This window comes from Phacochoerus africanus, chromosome 6 (genome assembly GCF_016906955.1).
Source record: "Phacochoerus africanus isolate WHEZ1 chromosome 6, ROS_Pafr_v1, whole genome shotgun sequence".
Lineage (NCBI taxonomy): Eukaryota > Metazoa > Chordata > Mammalia > Artiodactyla > Suidae > Phacochoerus > Phacochoerus africanus.
In genome coordinates this window covers 88,011,760-88,033,944 of record NC_062549.1, presented here as the reverse complement: position 1 = coordinate 88,033,944, position 22,185 = coordinate 88,011,760, and the positions used below count along the sequence as shown (strand labels likewise).

General features: G+C 39.1%; 1 protein-coding gene across 2 annotated transcripts in view; it reads left to right on the top strand.

The window, feature by feature from the left end:
• The window catches only part of DDR2 (discoidin domain receptor tyrosine kinase 2), a 162,855-nt gene extending 144,997 nt beyond the window's left edge, over nucleotides 1-17,858 (top strand). For both annotated transcript variants that reach the window (XM_047784048.1, XM_047784047.1), the window contains exons 13-18: nucleotides 590-813; nucleotides 2,056-2,183; nucleotides 4,264-4,455; nucleotides 5,140-5,374; nucleotides 7,948-8,097; nucleotides 10,943-17,858. In XM_047784048.1, the coding sequence (XP_047640004.1) occupies nucleotides 590-813; nucleotides 2,056-2,183; nucleotides 4,264-4,455; nucleotides 5,140-5,374; nucleotides 7,948-8,097; nucleotides 10,943-11,077 (1,064 nt within the window). In that variant the 3' untranslated portion in view covers nucleotides 11,078-17,858. The remainder of the gene's footprint in view (nucleotides 1-589; nucleotides 814-2,055; nucleotides 2,184-4,263; nucleotides 4,456-5,139; nucleotides 5,375-7,947; nucleotides 8,098-10,942) is intronic.
• Nucleotides 17,859-22,185: the final 4,327 nt, after the last annotated feature.

The window sequence follows — 22,185 nt, the reverse complement described above, 5'->3', positions numbered from 1 at the left end:
CTTTAATGTTTCTTAATATCACAATATATCTTAAGCTGGATCATATAAATTTAATCAGAAAGTTTTTTTAAATGATTTTTATTTTTTCCATCATAGCTGGTTTACAGTGTTCTGTCAATTTTCTACTGTACAGCAAGGTGACCCAGTCACACATACATATATAAATTTTTTTCTCACATTATCATGCTCCATCATATAATCAGAAAGTTTTTAATCCCTAAAATAGATTACTAAGTCAGTGAGAATATCTTAAAATTAAGGAACTAGGCCATTAAATCCTAAAACTTTAATACTCCCACCCTAACTAATATAGTGGGCAAGCCTTCCTGTAGCTTCACCACAATTCCTCAAGATTAGCCAAGGAGCTCGTTGATGATCATGGGGTGTGGGGAGAAGGATAAGAGATAAATGGTGGCCTACATTCTGGAGGCCGTGAGAGAGTCTGGAGGGACCATTCTCCAAGTAAGAATGTCATGGCATAGGCTGGCTGTCTTGGGGGCATGTTTTAGCCCTCCTCTCAGATTTGTTTTCTTGAAGAGATATCCAGACATGCCCCTTGGAGTGAGGCTCATTGCCCTTGTCTTCCTAGGCTGCAGTGGCCTTGTGAAGCCAGTCCAACCCAGCGGGCCTGAGGGCGTGCCCCACTATGCAGAGGCTGACATTGTGAACCTCCAGGGGGTGACTGGAGGTAACACCTACTCTGTGCCTGCCGTTACCATGGACCTGCTCTCAGGAAAAGACGTGGCTGTGGAAGAGTTCCCCAGGAAACTGTTAACTTTCAAGGAGAAGCTAGGAGAAGGCCAGTTTGGGGAGGTAAGTTGATTCTTTGAGTGGGGCCACCAGTCCTTGCTAGCTCAAAGGAATTAGTTGAATAAATATGGTCAGTAGAGTTAAGTGTCCCCTCCAGAGTGGATCCACATTGACTTTCCCTTCCAATTGTCTCTCTTTGCACTGGCCTCTAGAAGATTAGTATTGGGTCAACCTCATCTTTGTCAAATAGCTATGGAATTCATGGGAATCTCGATTTCTATATACGAGTTTTTAAAGCAGGAAAGTCACTTGACTTAGATATCCTGAAAAACATTCAATATTTAAAAAAAATTTTTTTATAATAGGTTACAGAGGGTGGGGACCCATAAGATGTGATCATCTTTTATAAACAGTCCAAGAACATCCTGCTATTTGATAGCCACTTTTTTTTTCCCATTTAATGGGAGTTACATATAAAATGGTCAAAAACAACCTCGCCCCTGCCTTGGGTCCCAGAATCAACCACCAGGGAATGAATCACTCACTAAGATAAGGAGGAGCACTCTTCTCAATTGCCCTCGGAGTGATGTGTGTAATATTTGACTTTTCACTTTTACGTCAGTCACATGAGCCTTCTGAGAATTCAAAGCAATGATTTAAGTGGCAATGGAAGCTCTTTAATGCTTCCCTCTACACTCCAAATGTAACTTGTTTTCCTAAGAATATGTTATTGATTCCAACATGGGTGGTGTAGTTTTTAACTTTGGGTAGGTTTGGTCGTGGTAGAGGTAGATAGGTCCATAGCATCTGTTTGTGGTGTTATATGCATTCATTCTCTCTCTTGGGTTGAAAACACAGGCTTGTTATACTGTTACTAATACATAGGGATTACTAATCGTGCTAACTAATCACATACTAAGGGATTACCTCAGAGAGGAAATTGTCTTATGTTTTGCACAATCCAGTAACTAAACTTCCTTGAATCAAAGGTCAAGCATTTATACTGAATGACATTTTCTAGGGAGCTATGGTGTAATAAACTACTGTTATAGATATATTTGCATATTTAGTGTTCCAATCAATGTATAGTTCTTTTATAAAGCAGTAATATATACTAGCTGGGTACCTTACCATTGTTTTTTCAGTTATTTGAGTCAAAGATGTATTACCTCTATCTTCTTATTGGTCTTTTGATTATTTTGCCTGAGTTGTAAGAGGTAGTTTATCTCTAGGAAATGCCCAGCAAGAGTACTGAGACATCTTCAGGAGAAATGATGATGCTGAGACTAGATGACTTTTGTCTAGGTTCATCTCTGCGAAGTGGAGGGAATGGAAAAATTCAAAGACAAAGATTTCGCCCTAGATGTCAGTGCCAACCAGCCTGTCCTGGTGGCTGTGAAAATGCTCCGAGCAGATGCCAACAAGAATGCCAGGTCTGTGGTCTGTGTTTTGAATTTTCCTTTATATATTTTGTCTTCAGGGTCAGGAACACTCTGGAAACTTCTGAGTAATTGTTTTCTTTTGAGATGGGAAGGTCTGTGAGCTACCTTACATTTCCATTGCTGTGTTTTACTTTTCTGATGGATTAGTAGTCCTCATCTTTGTTCTCATCTCTCTCAGACACAAATGCACATTTTGTGTTGGATCTGCCACTACGCATATGAATTTGCTTCCTAACTCCCTTTGCAGAACACTGCACTTCTCAGCATCCACAACACACACAATAGTCTGAATACTTACCTCTTCAGTCATTATGCACAGACATACCCCCAAAGGTCCTCACCTCTTCTTGCAAACTTCTCACAATTGCATACATCTTTCCTGCTAAGCTCCTTCCTTTCTCCTTTTTTCTGCATGTCTATTTACTTTCTCATCTCTTTTTTTCTCTTTTATGCTCCTTTTCTTCTATGTTCAGCAACTCCCCAAATGAGAAGCTGCCTCTTCTTGGAAAAGTATCCATGGACCTCAAAGCAAAAGGATCCACAGTCTTTTAGCAGTTTTCCAAACTGGCTAATAATCTCTTGGATCCTTTACTACATAAATTGCAGTTTCCAGCCATACTCCGTTGTCTGACAGCCTTTCCGTAACAGTAATGGTGAGTTAATCCTCACCCAGAGAGGCATGCTGGTGGTATGTGTCTCAGAGAAATCTGCATATCTGCGTAACATATGCATTTCTCCATTTACGTTGGCTTGATTTGTCTCACTGATATTCACAGTGAGAGAAAGTTTATGATTCCTATTCCTCAAATTATCATCAATGCCAAGAATGCTTGATAGGGTTTCATTAAAAGTCTTGCCATTGACAGGATGTGGAATGAAGAAGAAAGAAAGGCAAGGAAACAGAACTGTGAAGGTTTTTGGAATTTTAACTGTGAGCATTTCAATCTTAAGGATACTGGTATGAATGAAAACTGACACCCTCTGGGTCCCTTAGAGAGAGAGAATATTTCTAATGTTAATCTTAGCACATGATTAGAGAGGGCAGCAGGAAGAAAGGACAGATCTATGTGGTGTGACAAAGCCTCTGCCCATTTTTTTTTTTTTTTGATGAGGTTTGGGGTCGTACCCTTGCCATTCCAATTGAACAATGATGAACGGCTTACAGTCTGGGCCCCCCCCACCCCCCCGAGCCATGGACCCCCCTGGCTTGAGGTCGAAGAGGGCGTGAAAAAGGAGAGGTGCTATATCAGGACCCCATTGATTTCAAGGATTTTATATTGATATAGTATGGCTTCCAGTCCAGGATTCCTAGAAAACGCACAGGAGACTTATAATGGGTATGCTCCAATTGTTTTGAGAATGCAAGCTAGTGGTCTCACTAATCCAAATAGTGCAACTGGGAAGGTCATAGCCCACATTGTAACTCAAGGGTGATTGTCATCATCTCCTCAAACAGTTATTAGTTTTTCCCAAATGAGTACTTCTTTTGAAATGACCCCACATTACCACCACGAATTTTAAGCAGCTCTGTTTTGAACTGGCTATTAAATATGTGTTGTGACTGACTGCTGGTTCACTCTGCATTAAGAAAAGTCAATATGAGAAAACTGAAAATTATCAGATAAACCAGAAGGTGGTTACTCACTTTATAAAAAGACTCTGCTTTGTTTATAGAGTAACTCCAGGGCTTTTTAAAAAAGGTAAATATCCCAGGGCACTTAAAATATGATTTCCAAAGTTTTTATTTTTAAGGCTAGTTAGCTGCATATATTCGATTTTGCAAATATTAATCATTTTCCATGTGGCAGGCCTTTTGTTGGATACTGGGGATGCAAATGTGAATGTTATGGGTCATGGTCCCCCCAAATTACAGTTGAATAAGGGTGCATTATATTTCAGGATGAGTAGAATGAGAGTTTCCAGGTACTAATTTCTCTATCCTCTCAAAGGTTACCCAAAGGGAAATAAGAATTTGTATAATGGGCAGGACTTGACTTTGCTATGTCTTCTTCCCCCTCTTGATTCTAACTCTATGCACCTCTGAATTTATCTGTATCTGTGTCCTCCAAAGGAATGATTTTCTTAAGGAGATAAAGATCATGTCCCGGCTCAAGGACCCAAACATCATCCGTCTCTTAGCTGTGTGCATCACTGATGATCCACTCTGCATGATCACTGAGTACATGGAAAATGGAGATCTCAACCAGTTTCTTTCCCGCCACGAGCCCCCCAGTTCTTCTTCTAGCAGTGTACCCACTGTCAGGTAAATATACCAGGTCTTCCATCTCTTCCCTGTGTCCATGAAACTAATCAAGGATCTGAAGGTGGGAAGCAGTGGGCCTTAAAGTTCATCCGTGTTCTGGGATGGTGGGGGAGGTTAGTGTGCAGGTAATAATGGAGCAGGTGCCCTTTGGGGGAAAGCAGAGAGATTCATGAAGAATAGAGAAGGGTTCCCCGCTATCTACCACACAGAACTCTACCCAATATTCTTTGATAATCTATGTGGGAAAAGAGTCTTGAAAAAGAATGGATGTGTGATCATGGATAACTGAATCACTTTGTTGTGCAACAGAAATTACCATGACATTGTAAATCAACCATACTTCAATAAAAAAAAATAATAAAAAAAAAACCAGTTCCTGTTGTGGCTCAGTGATAATGAACCCAACTATTATCCATGAGGACTTGGGTTTGATCCTGGCCTCACTCAGTGGGTTAAGGATCTGGTGTTGCTGTGAGCTGTGGTGTAGGCAGCAGCTACAGCTCTGATTCGACCCCTACCCTAGGAGGCCCTAAAAAGACAAAAAAAAAAAGGGAGAAAGAAAAAAATAGAGAAGGGATGTTGAAGTTGAAACCCCACTGAGTTGGTACCAACTATGGAGTGTGAACTTTTCACAGCTTTGTCTTTCCAATAGGCTACTTTCTCTCTTCTTTTCTATTTCTTCAGCTATGCCAACCTGAAGTTTATGGCTACCCAGATTGCATCTGGCATGAAGTACCTTTCCTCTTTAAATTTTGTTCATCGAGACCTGGCCACACGAAACTGCTTAGTGGGTAAGAACTATACCATCAAGATAGCTGACTTTGGAATGAGCAGAAACCTGTACAGTGGTGACTACTACCGGATCCAGGGCCGGGCAGTGCTGCCGATCCGCTGGATGTCTTGGGAGAGCATCTTGCTGGTGAGTGTCCTGCGTGTTTGAGCTCTGCCCCAACAATTGGCATGCAGGCAGGTGCACATGGCATGTAGGGACACACCTGAGACAGCAGGAGACACAATAAATAGACTTTGATATTTTCTCTGACTCAAGATGATTTACTTCGTGTACTAATTATTATTTTTAAACTTGCCTATTTCTGCTGATAAAATGTAACTTGCTTACTATAGAAAATCTGGGAGGAGGAGTTTCTGTCATGGCTCAGTGGAAAAAATCTGACTAGTATCCATAAGGACACAGGTTCAATCCCTGGCCTTGCTCAGTGGGTTAAGGGTCCAGCATTGCCATGAGCTGTGGTGTAGGTCACAGACACGGCTCAGGTCCTACATTGCTGTGGCTGTGGTCTAGGCCAACAGCTACAGCTCTGATTTGACCGCTAGCCTGGGAACCTCCATATGCAGCCAGTGCAGCCCTAAAAAGAGAAAAAGAAAATCTGGGGGGAAAGTTAAAAATATACACATAATGATAAGAGATTTAGTACCTTTTTTTTCTCTTGGCCTTTCTGATTGATCAATTAATTTAGAGTATTAAAATATTGTCACTTAAAGAACTATTTATTTATTTTGGCCACATCCACAGTATGGATGTGCCAGAAGTTCCAGGGCAGTGAATGAACATAGACCACAGCAGCAACACAAGTCTCTGCAGTGACAATGCCAGATCCTTAACTCACTGTGCCACAAGGGTACTCCTCATTGGAATTGTTATCCACACAGAAAATTTTTCTTCTAATACAGAAAGTTTATTGATTTCATAACCATGTTTATAATTAATTATTTGGATTGATCCCTTTATTTTAATGGTTATCACCATTTATTTTTTAAGTTCCTCATTTTTTGCTTTCTAATTTTTATTCTGCTCTTGGTGTTCTGGACCATGAATGAATAATCGAGATATGTCTTCTGACCAAGCTTATTGGAGACAATTTATCATTGATTTTATACCACTTAGCTGAATTATAGAATTATTAGACTTTAAACTTTTACTTTCTACAATGCTATATACATGTAGTTTTGCTTTTGTCATTTAATATTGCAGAGAAAAGCTGAGAGCTAGATTTGTTCATTTCTTATTAATCTGTTTATTTCTTATTGATATTCTTGTAGGATTCATTAATTAATTTTGAAGTGAAAAAAAGTATAGTTATCCCCCTCTTCTCACGAAGATGACCATTATTAATAGTAATAGTTTAGTATATTCTTTTGAGGAGTTTTTTATACATGTATTTCTCTGAATATATAAATTATATTACATATTGGGAAGATACTATGCACATGCAACACATGCAATTCTCTAGCATTGGCGTCTCCTATGTCAGTAGTTATTCTTCACAAATGTGATTTTTTTTTTTTTTTGGCTGCACCTGCAGCATACAGAAATTCCCAGGCCAGGGGTCTAATTGTACCCAGGCAGTGGTCTGAGCCACAGCAATGACAGTGCCAGATACTTAATTTGCTGAGCCACCAGGGAATTCCAAAAACATGATTTTAATGGCTGCATAATATTCCATTGTGTGGATATATCCTATAATTTAATGATGTCACTATAATTTGATATTTAAGTGTTTTTCAATTTCCTATAGTTATGACTAATGCTATGCTATACATTAGTTCATATAAATCCTTATAAAGATCTTTATTCTCTATATAAGTGAAACACATGTTTTACCTATTTTTTATGTGATTATTAAGCATTGCCCCCTTTGAAGGTATTGTGCGATATTATAAACAACTGAGTTTCAGGGAGTTCCCTTGTGGTACAGTAGGTCAAGGACCTGGTGTTGTCATTGCTGAGGCTTGGGTTGCTGCTGTGGCATGGGTTTGATCCCTGGCCTGGGAACTTCCACATATCATGGTGTGGCAAAAAAAGACGATATTCAGAAGATTTTGGTCTAAATCTCAGTTTTTTCATTACTAATGGTCTTCTTAACCAGAGAATTTTAATAGACATCTCTTGTGTCACCTTTGTGATCTGAAAAATGAGGAAAAATAATGTCATATACTTCAGTGTTGTATTTACTGAATATATGCAAGTATTTAATGCATGTTGATTGCATCTGAAGTTCATTGCTGTTACTCATAGTTTGTCCTGCAAGACTATGGCAGTCACTGAACAGGGACTACTCCAGGCACTTAAACTAGATTCCTATATCTCTAACATAGAAACCATTGGCTTCCCGTTCTAAATTTGCTTTTCTCAGGGGTATTTTCCTGAGGCTCCTGTAGATACCAGAGTCCACCTTCAAACACTCAGTGGGAGAGTCAGATAGTTTACAGCTATGTCGTTTTGAGCCCTTGACTCTCATCTCCAAGAAAAATGGATGTCAGCTGAGATGCTGAGGATGAGAGAAGGGTCTGTAGCTTGGCATGGAAACAACAGCATGATGTCATTTCTACATCCCCCGTGCATATCTTGACAGTTCCAATATTCCCTGCCCTGGGCAGTGAAAGGGACCTAACTCCAGATTATGAAACTCTAACCTGCTCTTGTTGTGCACAGATTATTCTGATTTTATCTTCTTTTCCATGCTTAAACAGGGCAAATTCACCACAGCAAGTGATGTGTGGGCCTTTGGGGTGACCCTGTGGGAGATGTTCACTTTTTGCCAGGAACAGCCCTATTCCCAGCTGTCAGATGAACAGGTCATCGAGAATACTGGAGAGTTCTTCAGAGACCAAGGGAGGCAGGTGAGAACTTGTGGGTGGAGTGATGTGGCCTTGGGTGCTCTTGGAGGAGAATGAAAAGTTCTGACTGAACAGGATAGGCCTGAGCTGGAAGATGGGCTACCTGGATGACAGTCATTTCTCACTAATTATCCAGATAGTGTCAAAGACCAAAAACTTTTGTCAATAAATATCCAGGTGATACGAAAGACCAACGTCCTCCTTAGGCATCCATACACTAGGTTTCTCCCCAACTCAAAGATACCAGGAAATCAAGCCCTGTCTCTCCTATTGAATCTATTTCTTGATCTAGACTGTGTGGTTTGTCTTCCTGGTTGAAAAACATGAAAACAAAAACATAAGCTTAAAAGTGAATAAGGAATTTATTTGTTATAGGTTTGGTTTAAACTGTCTAGCAATGTTTCTAGACTTACATGTCCAAGGACCATCAGGTGCATCCTAGCCTTGCTGATCCTGGAAGGCACCTCTGGGCCCAGCTTTTGTGGCCTCTGTAGACTCAAGAAAAGCCACACTTCCAAGCTTAGAAGGGTGTCAGTTCCTAGACAAGATACTCCAAGATTCTTTTGGGTCGCTCAGTTTTTAAAGTTCCCGTGAGATATGGGATTGAAAGCTTGCTGGTGGCTGGAGCACTGAGCCCCCGTGTGGCCTGACTCAGCACATACTTGGAGTGTGGCATTTCAGGCAGGAAAATAACAGTTGGAAAGAGGGAGAAGGCTATTGTAGAAAATTAAAAGTGGATCCTCTGTGTTTTAAACAGATCAAAGCAAACAAAAGATGAGGGAATGACTAGAGATAGTGAGATATGTAGGTTAAAAGTGGGAGGGGGTTCCTCAAATTTAATTGCTACTCTATAGATATTTTGGTAACAGGAGACCTAAATTATCTATCTTGGTTATGAGATAATTGCTTTCTTACTGTGGCAAAGAACAAATTTACTCATTTGCGCATGAGATAAGAGAGTGGACCAAGGAAAATGCTTTTTTTTTTTCTCCTGGGTTAATATATCATGGCCATCTGGTTGACATATTAGAAGTCTCATGGCTAATTAAAGGTGGTGTGTTCAATTAGAAAATATAATTCTATTCAGCATAACAATGATTTTAATTTTAGTAGGTATTGGAATTAAAGGAAAGGAGGGAGATTTTAGTTTCCCTCATCTTATTATTTAATGTCTGAACTTCTACATGGAGAAAAAAAATTACATGAGGCAACAATGGAGTATCAAACACTCACCAAAGAAAGGCATGCTTTTTTCTCCCCTCTATATCCCCTGTCTTTTTTGCATTACAAATACTCTTGATCTTATATAGCTTTTATTTAGCACTAAAAAGTCACACAAATGTTATGTATTCAATTTCATAACAAAATACTGTTTCACCATTTAATGCAAATTCAATTTCTAATAATCTCTGGGATTTAATTTTTCTTATTTATTTTTAAATACTCAGTTTAAAAAGGTCCATCATTTTCACTTTCACTAAATATGAGTAGTGGACCAAATATATTTCGACCAACCACCAAATGGCTGAGCAGTAAAGCCAAATATTTGACGGAAGCCAAGGCCAAAGCTAAATATTACCATTATATCGGAGTTAGCCTCTCACCTATAAGCAGAAGTTTAAATTTTTGATAAAAATTATTTAACATTTAAACTTGTATTTTATTATAATTTATAAAATTTAATTATTTCACATTTTACTATTAAAATTTCAGTATTCAAATTTTTAAAATTCAACATTAGAAGAGAGACAAGTAATTTCTCAGCATTATCAGCTGCTAGGTAGATTTTATGATCTCTAGACCGTACATGTGTGATCTAATTTATTTTAAAATGTCACAGTTCATGTCGCCAACTTGTTAAAAATAAAAAATAGAATGCAGGCATACCCGCTGTGGCTCAGCAGTAATAAACCCAACTGCTCTCCATGAGGATGTGGGTTTGATCCCTGGCTTTGCTCAGTGGGTTAAGGATCTTGTGTTGCCATGACCTGTGGTGTAGGTTGCAGATGCAGCTTGGATCCTCTGTTGCAGTGCCTGTGGCATAAGCCATGCAGCTCTGATTCTACCCCTAGCCTGGGAACTTCCATATGTCACAGGTATGGCCCTAAAAAGCAAAATATATATAATGCAGGAGAAAACTTTAGAAGATTCTAAAAGGAATATACTTAAGGTTCATAGCTTAAGCTAATCTTAAATCCTTTGTATTTTCCTTTGAAAATACTTCAAAATCTTTAATAATAATTTCAATAATTAAAAAATATATTTGACATTTTTGTCTTTAGTTTATTTTGACAAACTGTAAAGAATTCCCAAATAGCACTTTTCTTGAAAGGTCGTGGTCTAAATGGATTAAATAATTAAAAATTAAATACAGGTTTTAAGTTTATTTTGTTTAATGTTATAAAAGTTCAATTTTTACAAATATAATAAGGATTATTATGAAACATAACCAGTTATTTGGCAAGTCTGCACAACTTTAAAAAGCACAAATAATTTAAATTATTTATTATTTCAATTTTATTAATATCTGTTGGCTCAAAAGAGATATATTTTTTTCTAAAATTATCTAATGAGCCCCCAAGAAAGGCCTTTATTTTTTGCGTGATGGTAAGGACCACAGAATATCCTATCAGGAAATTCCCCTCCAGAGAACTGGAAAAAAGAAAGGGGATGGGAAAAGGATGGATATGATTTTGAATTCTCACGAATAGGAGGAATAGACACCACACTCAGTCAGTTATCAAGTCCAAGAAAGTGAGGAGAGTACAAATGAAATTGCGATGCAACTAATCTTCCTTGCCACCTCCTTCTTAATGGTCTCTCTTTTTGTTCATTTTTGTTTCCAAAGACTTACCTCCCTCAGCCTGCCATTTGCCCTGACTCTGTGTATAAGCTGATGCTCAGCTGCTGGAGAAGAGACACCAAGCACCGTCCCTCTTTCCAGGAAATCCACCTTCTACTTCTTCAGCAAGGGGACGAGTGATGCTGTCAATATCTGGTGACATTCCGATGGCCCAGGTCCTCCTCACAAGACCTACCACTCACCCAAGCCTAAGCCACTCCATCTGGACATTGAATGGACCTGAGAGACACAGGCCTGTTTGCCTTTATCTCTCTCTGTCCCTCATCTCCCTCCACTCCACTCCACTCCCCTACTCTTTAACCCCTGACACATATATACTTTTTTTTTACATTAAAGAACTAAAAAAGAAAAAAAAAAAGCCTAGGGCAGATAAAATCTAGTAAAGAACTTACTTGATATACTAGAAATGTTGTTTAACAAAGGCTAGATCATTTAGATAATTTATAAAGGTTAAATATGCTCGTGTGTATAAATGTGCAGATGCTACAATATTTTTTCCATATCACCTTTTAAAAAATGGTTTCAGAAAGAAAAACTTGAAGAATACTAATGTCTTAGGAAACGTGCGATTAGGCTTAGGAAAACACTTGCTAAGTGTGGAGAAGCCAATGAAATGGTATTAAGTAACTAATCACAGATGGTTTAGTTTCCTAATTTGGCTCCTAGACATGTCCTAAACCCTGCATTTTCCTCTCCTGGCAATGTAAATGTTACTTGCTTGAAAAACTCCAGCTTCTTGGAATGAGTGTTTTGTTCCTTTATGCACAAGGATCAGAGTTGAGGTCTATTTGCATAGGAAATACAGAGGATATACACAGGAAAGAATATACGAACAGGAATTATCATTTGCAAAAAATAGTACCTCGTGCATGGAAGTAATCTTGAATAGAGAATGGACACAGGAAAAGAAGCCTGTGGAAGGCAGATAACATGTTGCTATTCATTTCTGCAGGAGGTCCTCCTATTATCTTGTTCAGACATTTTCAGGTGTGTGTTTTGGTGAGAGAGCCTGATTTTGAGTCGGTACAAGCTGTTGTTTCGATATTTTGATCCTAGGCCCTTTGGTTCATCTTCTCCAAATTTTCCAGCTCTTTTAATGGATGAATCCCCAGTGGGATCCATGGGCCGGGGGTTGGATTTCTCAGGCATAAATATGAAGGCTATGTATAATAGGGAATAGATGTGTACTAAGTGTTTCTGAAGTGTTGGACTGAGGACCAATGAGGGGAAGTTACAGGGAGGTTGATTTCTACACTTTATGAAGGAAAACATAACCAGAAACTGAACATACAAGGATGAATGGGCTGCCGCCAGAAGTGGGAAGTTCTTTGTCACTGAAGAATTTCAGATACAGGCTGAATAGCTGGACAAGAAAGATGTAGGCTTTCAAACACAAGTCGTTGTGGCAGTTGATGTTTAATGTCCCTCTACCCATAAGAGACCTTGAGAGGAGCAGGTAGGGCATGATGGAGGAGGCATCCATTGCTCCTGCTTCGTGTTCATGCTCTTGCCTTGGAGATGGTATGACCAGCAGAAAAGGAAGCCTGAGGCTCTGGCTTCAGAATCCATGGGCACTGATAACACTGTCAAATAAGAGTTCCCTCAGAATGGATTCTGAGCTTTCATACTCCACTAACCCTCAGATGCCACAGGAAGAAGGGACCCTCAATTTCTGCTGAGGAGAAACAAGAAAAGATTACAAAATAAGTTTGCAAAGTTAGGAGAAATAGTCTCAACTGCTTGCGTCTGCTTCTGTTGCCTTCACCCCATCTGCTTTACACACAGTCTCTCAGGAACTCGAGTGTTTCCCCTTGTCCAGACTTTAGGATTTCTCCAGGCCATGGCAGAAGCATAAATCCCCAACCCTCAAGATTCATTTTGCAGGTCATCTTCCTTCCCCTAGCAAATACCCTTTTCCCATGGTTGTCTTATGACTCTGGTCTTTAGTGTCTCCAAGGACTAACTGAGAGCATCACTTTGGGAAGTCTGAGGCTATTTTGGCCTCAAGCAGGTGTATCATCTTGGACAAGTCCCTTTACCTCCCTGGATTTGGAGCCAACAGGATGAGATGGCCTTGAAGTGTCTTCCAGTTCTGATACGCATGGTGCTTCTTGGATAACTGGGTCTATAAGTGATTTAGACTCAGTTATCTGGATGGCTCCTGCTCTGAAAATTGGGGTCAGCAAAAGAAATCATGTGGGGAAGTTACTATGGTAGCAGTAATAGTAACACCTATTTAGTGCTTTAAAGTTTGCCATGTAATTCCATATACATTATCTCATTTGAGCTATGTAGGGCCAGACATGTTTTATTATGGCTCATAACTGCTATACTCTCTATACTCTCAAGATCAGAGTTAACTTCATGTATTATCCAGAGTTCTCAGGAGAAACGGAACTAATTAAAATATATATGTTGTGTGTGTATATATATATATGTATATATATGCACAAACACACATGTACACATATACAAACACACATATATATATGAATGATTTATTATAAGGAATTGATTGGTTTACACAGTTATGGAGACTGAAAAGTCCCAGTCTGCCATCTGCAAACTGGAGACCCAGGAAAGCTGGAGGTGGTATAGTTCTGAGAACCAGAGGGCCAACGGGATAAGTCCCAGCTGAAGACAGGAGAAGACTGATATGTCAGCTGGAGCAGTCAGGCAGAAAGGGAGAATCCCCCTTCCTTTTTTTCTTCTATTCTGGCCCTCATCAGATTGGAGAGGGCAATTTGCTTTTACTCAGCTCGCCAACTCAAATGTTGATCTCATCCGGAAACATCCTCACAGAAACACCCAGAAATAATGTGCAATCTGGGCGCCACATGTCCCAGTCAAGTCGACACATTAAAGTCCCTCATCACATATCACTGGAATTAAAGGGACTTGAAATAAGAGCTAATTCTCCTTTACCCACATACCTCTGGCAAGGCTACATCCAGCCCAGGCCTTGACTTCCTATGTGGCAGGAGGAAAGACGTAATTTCCCCTTTCTTTGCCTGACATCTCTCCACTTACTTCTTTTTATAAATCTGCCTCCATACACTGCATTTCATGACCCCATTTAAAAAAATCATATTTAAAAATGAACTTAGTATGTCTGCATTTTCCTGGCCTTGAGTCATAGTCTATTTCAAGTGGCTGGCAAATATGTATTGTCCTGTACAGTTATCCTTTTCTGGGGGTGAGGAAGGGTCCATTTTCCGGCACTAAGACTTTTGTATTACAGACACGGGTTTGGCTTCTCCCTTGGTCATACCCACGGAGTTTAGCAGCACAAAACTAAGACATCCAACGGAATGCATGGCGAAGGTTTAGTACCTAGGATTAAAAGTAGCTGGAGTCTAAATTAGAAGAATGAAGCCAGGAATTATGTAGAAAAGGAGATAGGAAAAGGAATGAAAAACTGTGGGACTTTGTTACCTTTCTAGGAAGTTATCCTCTTCCTTGATAAACATGAAAGATTTTATGTCCAGACTGTGGTTTTGAGTAGTCAGATTTAAGTTTATCCTTTTGCTGGCTAATGTGCTGATAGCTAAGTCCAAATCTTGATGTGCTGTCCAGACACATAAGTGTTCAAAAAAGATGTGGAGTAGAAAGAGGCACCCAGCAGAGAAATGTGGTTTCAAGGCTATGGAAGATCTCTCGCAAGTGTACAAGGCTGTATAGCAAAAGGCATTGTATGGAAGTGGAGTAATGGATGAATAAATGAATATTCATGTGACTGGATGGGGAGGCAAGTGGGGTTTAGAAAGAAGGCTACGTAATAAGCGGTAACAGAGTGCATGAGAAGGACTAGGGAGGTCTGGGCAAGCAAGATAGACATGGGAGGTGTGGTTGAGAATACATTCTGAAGCCTGAAAGCTGATCTGTCTGAAGACACAGCTGAGAGAAGATAGAAAAAGTAAGTGCCTTAAGGATAAAAGATCTACGAATAAGGAGAAAGAAGAAATTCTGGAAGATAGAGATTAAAAAAATATTTACTAAAAAATGAAAAGTCAGATGCAGCATATGATATGGAAAGAAGGTAGTTATTCCGGGTTTTAGAGAGGTTGAAATCCATCATGAAAATATAAGCAACCATCTGAAATGACCTGTTGATATTAGAGGAAATGGGAAAGGGTGGCAGTCTGAACAAACGTGTGTTCCTGACCACTTCAAATGCTGGGGTTTAATGATGAGAAGAAATCCACTCTTTGTCTGAACTGGACCTGGTTTTCTAAGTACTGCTTTGGAAATGAAGACCAAGAGAAGCAAAATTTATGGTAGTGTGTGAGGATTTGTGTTCCCTTTCTTTGTTTCTGTTAATGAAATCCATTTTAAATTCATTATTGCTGTGCCCAGAAAGGCCACAGAGAAACAGTGGAACAATGGGGTTAAGTTAGACTAGACTAAGTCTTGGTTGACATCTGCTCCAAGAGCTACATGCCATGTTGGAACCATGTGTTTTTCCAGTTCCATCCAGATATCCCACAAGAAAGCCATGATGTGGGGTTAAACCATATGTTTTGAGTAGAGGCAAACAGAATAAGGGGGGTATCTGAAAGCGGGAAAGATATGAAGATGATCCAAGGAAATAGTCTAAAACAGAATAGCATCTGTTTTGCTCAAAACTACAAAAAAATGAAGAAAATTACAGTTAAGGCTTAGATTACTCCCAATATATAGCTATTAAACTTTTGGTCCTAAATCGAGTTTATTGACCTGGAACTTGCCATCTTAGTCTTTTCAGTAAGACCTCTGACCTCTGGCATGGCATATGGTAGATTCCTGGAAGATGCAGATCCAGATCTGTGCTGGAATTTCCTCCTGAATTAAAACCTAACATTTTCATAGAAGTAGATGAATGTCTTTCCCACTTGGCAAATGTAGAGAGACTGGAATGGTTAATGGTTATTGGATTTCTGGCATTTTGAGTTCTCTGCTATGATTAACGGCATTGCTTAGCAATAGACATGTGGTGGGTAACTGTTTAGTTGCTCTATCCTTTTTTTTTTCCCCAACTTATTTTGAAATACTTTAAGACTCACAAGAAGCTGTAAAAATAGTACAGAGTGGCCTTACCCTAACACCAGGCTTTCCTATTGATAACATCTTACACAACCATAGTCTATTTTCAAAACCTGAAAATTGACATTGGTATAATGCTATTACCTAAACTACAGATCTTATTCAGATTTCACTAGTTCATCACATGTACACGTTTCCTTTCTGGATACGTTTAACTCTTGCTGGTTTGTGGCCTTGCTTGAATGCATCAGAAAAGACATTATCTGGATCCAGTTCTACAAAATCCTAAAAACAATATAACAAGTTAATCTATTTTTTTAAATCAATGTACAGTATCCTGCCTAGACCATTGCCACGTTTTCTGACTAGTTTAGCTGTTCAAAATCTGAAACAATCCAAGAACAGCTTAGAAAAATCAGGCAACGCAAAGGACAGTAAGACTTACCCATAGCTTGCTAGCTAGAGACTAAGGTATAGGAGGAACTTATAGGTGGTTTCTGCAGTTCCTACAGTTGATTTTGTGTGGTGGCAAGGAGAGGACTTTAGAATAAGTATTTTGGTCAAGAGCTGAGTAGCATTTCATTAATGGCACCAGAGGTAGCTTGTGGAAGGAATGGAGTACAGTTGGCATAGACCCCTAGTGTGTAATAAAGCACACTTCTCAGAATAGTAGAGAAGTTTCATTTGCCTAAATATCTATTCTTAAACGGAATAACAGCCATATTGGATTGAATTAAATGCAAACACAGTAGCGATCTAGCCTCAGGGATTGGGGCGGGGATGGGGTGGGGAGTTGAAACTCTGGTTTTGTGGATTACAGCTTTGAGTTTTGTGATGGCATTTTGAAGCTGCCCTGTTTAAGGGTCACAAAATTTTACCTGTCTTCAGCTCTGCATACCCCATGTCCTGTAAACTTCCTAACACATAATGAGCACATGATAAATATTTGCTGAATGTTGTTTTTTGAATGAATAAAAGGTAGCTGCAGAAACTTGACATCTGGCATAACAGGGGTGAATTTAGGGAGACTTGCTTTGCTATAATGTAGAGAGTTTATTTTCATAATGAGGAAAATAAGGGAAAAGTGCCCAGACTTGTACCTAGTGAGGTGATCTTGCATTTGTATATTTACTGATGATGAAATTTATGTATGGAAATGCCTTCTTTGCGGTATTTAGATAGAAATGCAAGGTAATTCTCTACAGGGCTCATCATCAAGAACTGGCAGAGACTCTGGCCCCAGACCCAGCTCACTTGGATCAAGATTTTTAGTTTGTCCCATAAACACCTTGTCAACAACTTCATGGGCCTTCAATGGAGAAAGATGGGAGCCTCAAGCTAGTCTGTTCTTACCCACATTCACAACTGCATGTAAAGGAAGAATTTGCAAAGAGACTTGAGGGAAAGCATGAAGGGTTAAGGGGATCACTTACAGTGAAAAATAGTTTTCTTGAAAAAAGCCTTCAAAATAATGGAAAATTGAGCAGATTCCTTCAAAGGCACCAAGGGTTTATAATCTAGCCTATTTATTTTATGTCCTTTACTATTCATGATATTCTGTTCTACCCCATTGTCTGGTAATATTTTCTGTGGTTGAGTTTCTGAAGCAATGTGGTACACACTTCCTATGAGAAGGAAACATCTGGGCTTTATTACACAGGCTTTGGAGGGTGATGTGTCTTGTTAAGGGGTAAATGCAAACTGATTTAATTTCTGCTTAAAACTATCTTAGTCATTCCAAAATAGAGTGCATAAAAATTCTCTGTATTAGAAAAAGAAACAAGATACCAATTGTATATTGTCTTTTCTTTATTTATTCTCTGTAAGTCTGTCAGATGATAAATTGTAAATAACAATGATTAAAGAAATATGCTACTGATGGATCCTTCTTTCTGTGAAAATAGGTTCTGGGCTTTGTTACTCTCCCTCTTTACATCCTTTTTGCATCCTTTTTGGGGGAAGTGATGGAGCGTGGGAACAGAGTTGTGGGGTGGATGTGCTGTGGATGCCTGTTTGTTGAGGGATATAATACAGAGGGTTGTTTACATAGTCCTCTCACATATCAGTTGCCTGTTTCTTGGAAGAAAATCATCCAGGCCCCTGGCATATCCAGACATACTAGAGATTGGGATTTTATGTTTTCACATTGATCTAGTTCTAGGGAATCTAGTCCAGAATTGGGACTCCTTTATTGCTGTTGTTACAAAGTTGTCTTGTTACAGAGAAATCCCTTCTAAATTCAAATATGGTCTGTTTCAAGACTTCCCATGCCTACAAAAAACAGCAAACAAAACAAAACAACTATGAACAACCAGAAGACAGAATCAGTCTTCAGAATAGAAAGAGAAGGAAATGGCATGTATTTTACCTGGTCCCTGAAGAAGACATTTATATTTTGTTTTATTTTTTTAATTTTTTAAATTATTATTATTATTATTATTTGCTTTCTAGGGCCGCCCCCACAGCATATGGAGGTTCCCAGGCTAGGGGTCTAATTGGAGCTACAGCTGCTGGCCTTTGCCACAGCCATAGCAACACCAGATCTGAGCTGCATCTGTGACCTACACCACAGCTCATGGCAACGGCAGATCCTTAACCCACTGAGCGAGGCCAGAGATTGAACCCGCAACCTCGTGGTTCCTAGTTGGATTCGTTTCCTCTGTGCCACAACAGGAACTCCTATACTTTTAATATTCTAAGTAATATGAAATTTTTTTTCAGTGACCATATGTTGGATAAGGGAATGGATATAAATCCCCAGAGAATAACCAGAGGACTCCTGAATGTCCTTTTGCCCCCAGAATGTCAAGACTAAAAGCCAAGGGGTCTAGGTAGTAGGAGTGGGGTTGGGAATAAAGGGGAAAAAAATAAACAGGAACAACAGAGATGTTCAGAGGTACATTTCTTTTGTCAACAATTATTGCCAAAATTTAAAGACGACTCACTTGGGATGAGCATTTCCATCCATATGTGGTAAACTGTAGATATATATCATGCATATATCTGAAAATATAATTTGTTACTGAGGACAGAGCAGATTATGTCTGCTCTTTTACATTTTACCTAATAACTTGAAGGACTCCACATTTTTTTTAAGTGCTGAGGGTTAGTATACTGATTTATCTACATTTATAAGTTTATATTCACTTTGTATTTGAAAAAGAAACATAGGAGTGTTCCCCTTGTGGCTCAGTGAGTTATAAGATCCAGCATTGCCACAAGCTGCAACATAGGTCATAGATGTGGCTCAGATCTGGTGTTGCTATTGGATATGGGTAGGCCTGCAGCTGCAGCTTGGATTCATCCCTAGCCCAGGAACTTTTATATGCTACAGGTTTAGCCATAAAAGAAAGAAAAGGAGAGAGAGAGAGAGGAGGAAGAGAAAGCAAGGAAGGGAGGGAGGAAGGGATGGGAAATGAAAGAAAAAGAAAGAAAAGAAAGAAAGAAGGAAAAGAAAAGAAAAGAAAAGAAAGAAAGAAAGAAAAAAAGAAAGGAAAGAAAGAAAGAAAGAAAGAAAGAAAGAAAGAAAGAAAGAAAGAAAGAAAGAAAGAAAGAAAGAAAGAAAGAAAGAAAGAAAGACTTATCTAATATCTTCTGGTCCTTGAGTCCTTCAGAACAATAAATTCTTAAGTATAAGCAACACATGACCTTTTACTATCTAATGAAATGGGTAAAATCTCACTCAGAATAGTTTTGGGCCAGCCTGGTTGTATAGTGATACGAAGAAAAGACAGGTAAAACATATCTACAAGCAAAGCCACATGGCCTTTTATTTTATTTTATTTTCCTACTGTACAGCAAGGGGATCAAGTTAACCTTACATGTATAAATTATTTTTCCCCCACCCTTTGTTCTGTTGCAATAGGAGTATCTAGACATAGTTCTCAATGCTACTCAGCAGGATCTTCTTGTAAATCTATTCCAAGTTGTGTCTGATAACCCCAAGCTCCCAACCCCTCCCACTCCCTCCCATTCCCTCCCTCTCCCATCAGGCAGCCACAAGTCTATTTTCCAAGTCCATGATTTTCTTTCCTGTGGAGATGTTCATTTGTGCTGGATATTAAATTCCAGTTATAAGTGATATCATATGGTATTTGTCTTTGTCTTTCTGGCTCATTTCACTCAGTATGAGATTCTCTAGTTCCATCCATGTTGCTGCAAATGGCATTATGTCATTCTTTTTTATGACTGAGTAGTATTCCATTGTGTATATATACCACCTCTTCCGAATCCAATCATCTGTTGATGGACATTTGGGTTGTTTCCATGTCCTGGCTATTGTGAATAGTGCTGCAATGAACATGCGGGTGCACGTGCCTCTTTTAAGTAGAGTTTTGTCCAGATATATGCCCAAGAGTGGGATTGCGGGGTCATATGGAAGTTCTATGTATAGATTTCTAAGGTATCTCCAAACTGTTCTCCATAGTGGCTGTACCAGTTTACATTCCCAAAGTGCAGGAGGGTTACCTTTTCTCCACAACCCCTCCAACATTTGTTATTTGTGGACTTATTGATGATGGCCATTCTGACTGGTGTGAGGTGATATCTCATGGTAGTTTTGATTTGCATTTCTCTTATAATCAGCGATGTTGAGCGTTTTCTCATGTGTTTGCTGGCCATCTGTATATCTTCTTTGGAGAAATGTCTATTCAGGTCTTTTGCCCATTTTCCATTGATTGATTGGCTTTTTTGCTGTTGCATTTGACAAAGTCCAACATCCATTCATGATCAAGACCCTCGCCAAAGTGGGTATAGAGGGAACATTCCTGAATATAATCAAAACCATTTATGATAAACCCACAGCAAATATAAAACTCAATGGGGAAAAACTGAAAGCCTTCTCACTCAAATCTGGAACAAGACAGGGATGCCCACTCTCACCACTGCTCTTCAACATCGTTTTGGAAGTCCTAGTCACAGCAATTAGACAAACAAAAGAAATAAAAGGCATCCATATAGGAAGAGAAGAGATAAAACTGTCACTGTATGCAGATGACATGATACTATACATAGAAAACCCTAAAGACTCAACCCAAAAGCTACTTGAACTGATTAATAAATTCAGCAAAGTAGCAGGATATAAGATTAACATTCAGAAGTCAGTCGCATTTCTGTATACCAGCAATGAAATATTAGAAAAGGAATACAAAAATACAATACCTTTTAAAATTGCACCTCACAAAATCAAATACCTCGGAATACACCTGACCAAGGAGGTAAAGGACCTATATGCCGAGAACTATAAAACTTTAATCAAAGAAATCAAAGAAGATGTAAAGAAATGGAAAGATATTCCATGTTCCTGGATTGGAAAAATCAATATTGTAAAAATGGCCATACTACCCAAAGCAATCTACAGATTCAATGCAATCCCTATCAAATGACCCATGACATTTTTCACAGAACTAGAACAAACAATCCAAACATTTATATGGAACCACAAAAAACCCAGAATTGCCTAAGCAATTCTGAGAAACAAAAACCAAGCAGGAGGCATAACTCTCCCAGACTTCAAGAAATATTACAAAGCCACAGTCATCAAAATGGTGTGGTACTGGTATCAAAACAGACAGACAGACAGACCAATGGAACAGAATAGAGAATCCGGAAATAAACCCTGACACCTATGGTCAATTAATCTTTGACAAGGGAGGCAAGAACATAAAATGGGAAAAAGAAAGTCTATTCACCAAGCATTGCTGGGAAACCTGGACAGCTGCAGGGAACACACCCTCACGCCATGCACACAAATAAACTCAAAATGGCTGAAAGACTTAAATATACGACAGGACACCATCAAACTCCTAGAAGAGAACATAGGCAAAACACTCTCTGACATCAACCTCATGAATATTTTCTCAGGTCAGTCTCCCAAAGCAATAGAAATTAGAGCAAAAATAAACCCATGGGACCTCATCAAACTGAAAAGCTTTTGCACAGCAAAGGAAACCCAAAAGAAAACAAAAAGACAACTTACAGACTGGGAGAAAGTAGTTTCAAATGATGCAACCGACAAGGGCTTAATCTCTAGAATATACAAGCAACTTATACAACCCACATGGCTTTCTTGGTAGCTGTTTTTTTGCCCCTGTTTGCAAACCAGAGGCAAGTTAGTTCTGGAGGGGTTTATGAGGACCCAGAACAGAGCTTTATTATGGAGACGAAAGATCCCTTCACTCATCTTTTTCTGCATAAGAACTATTTCA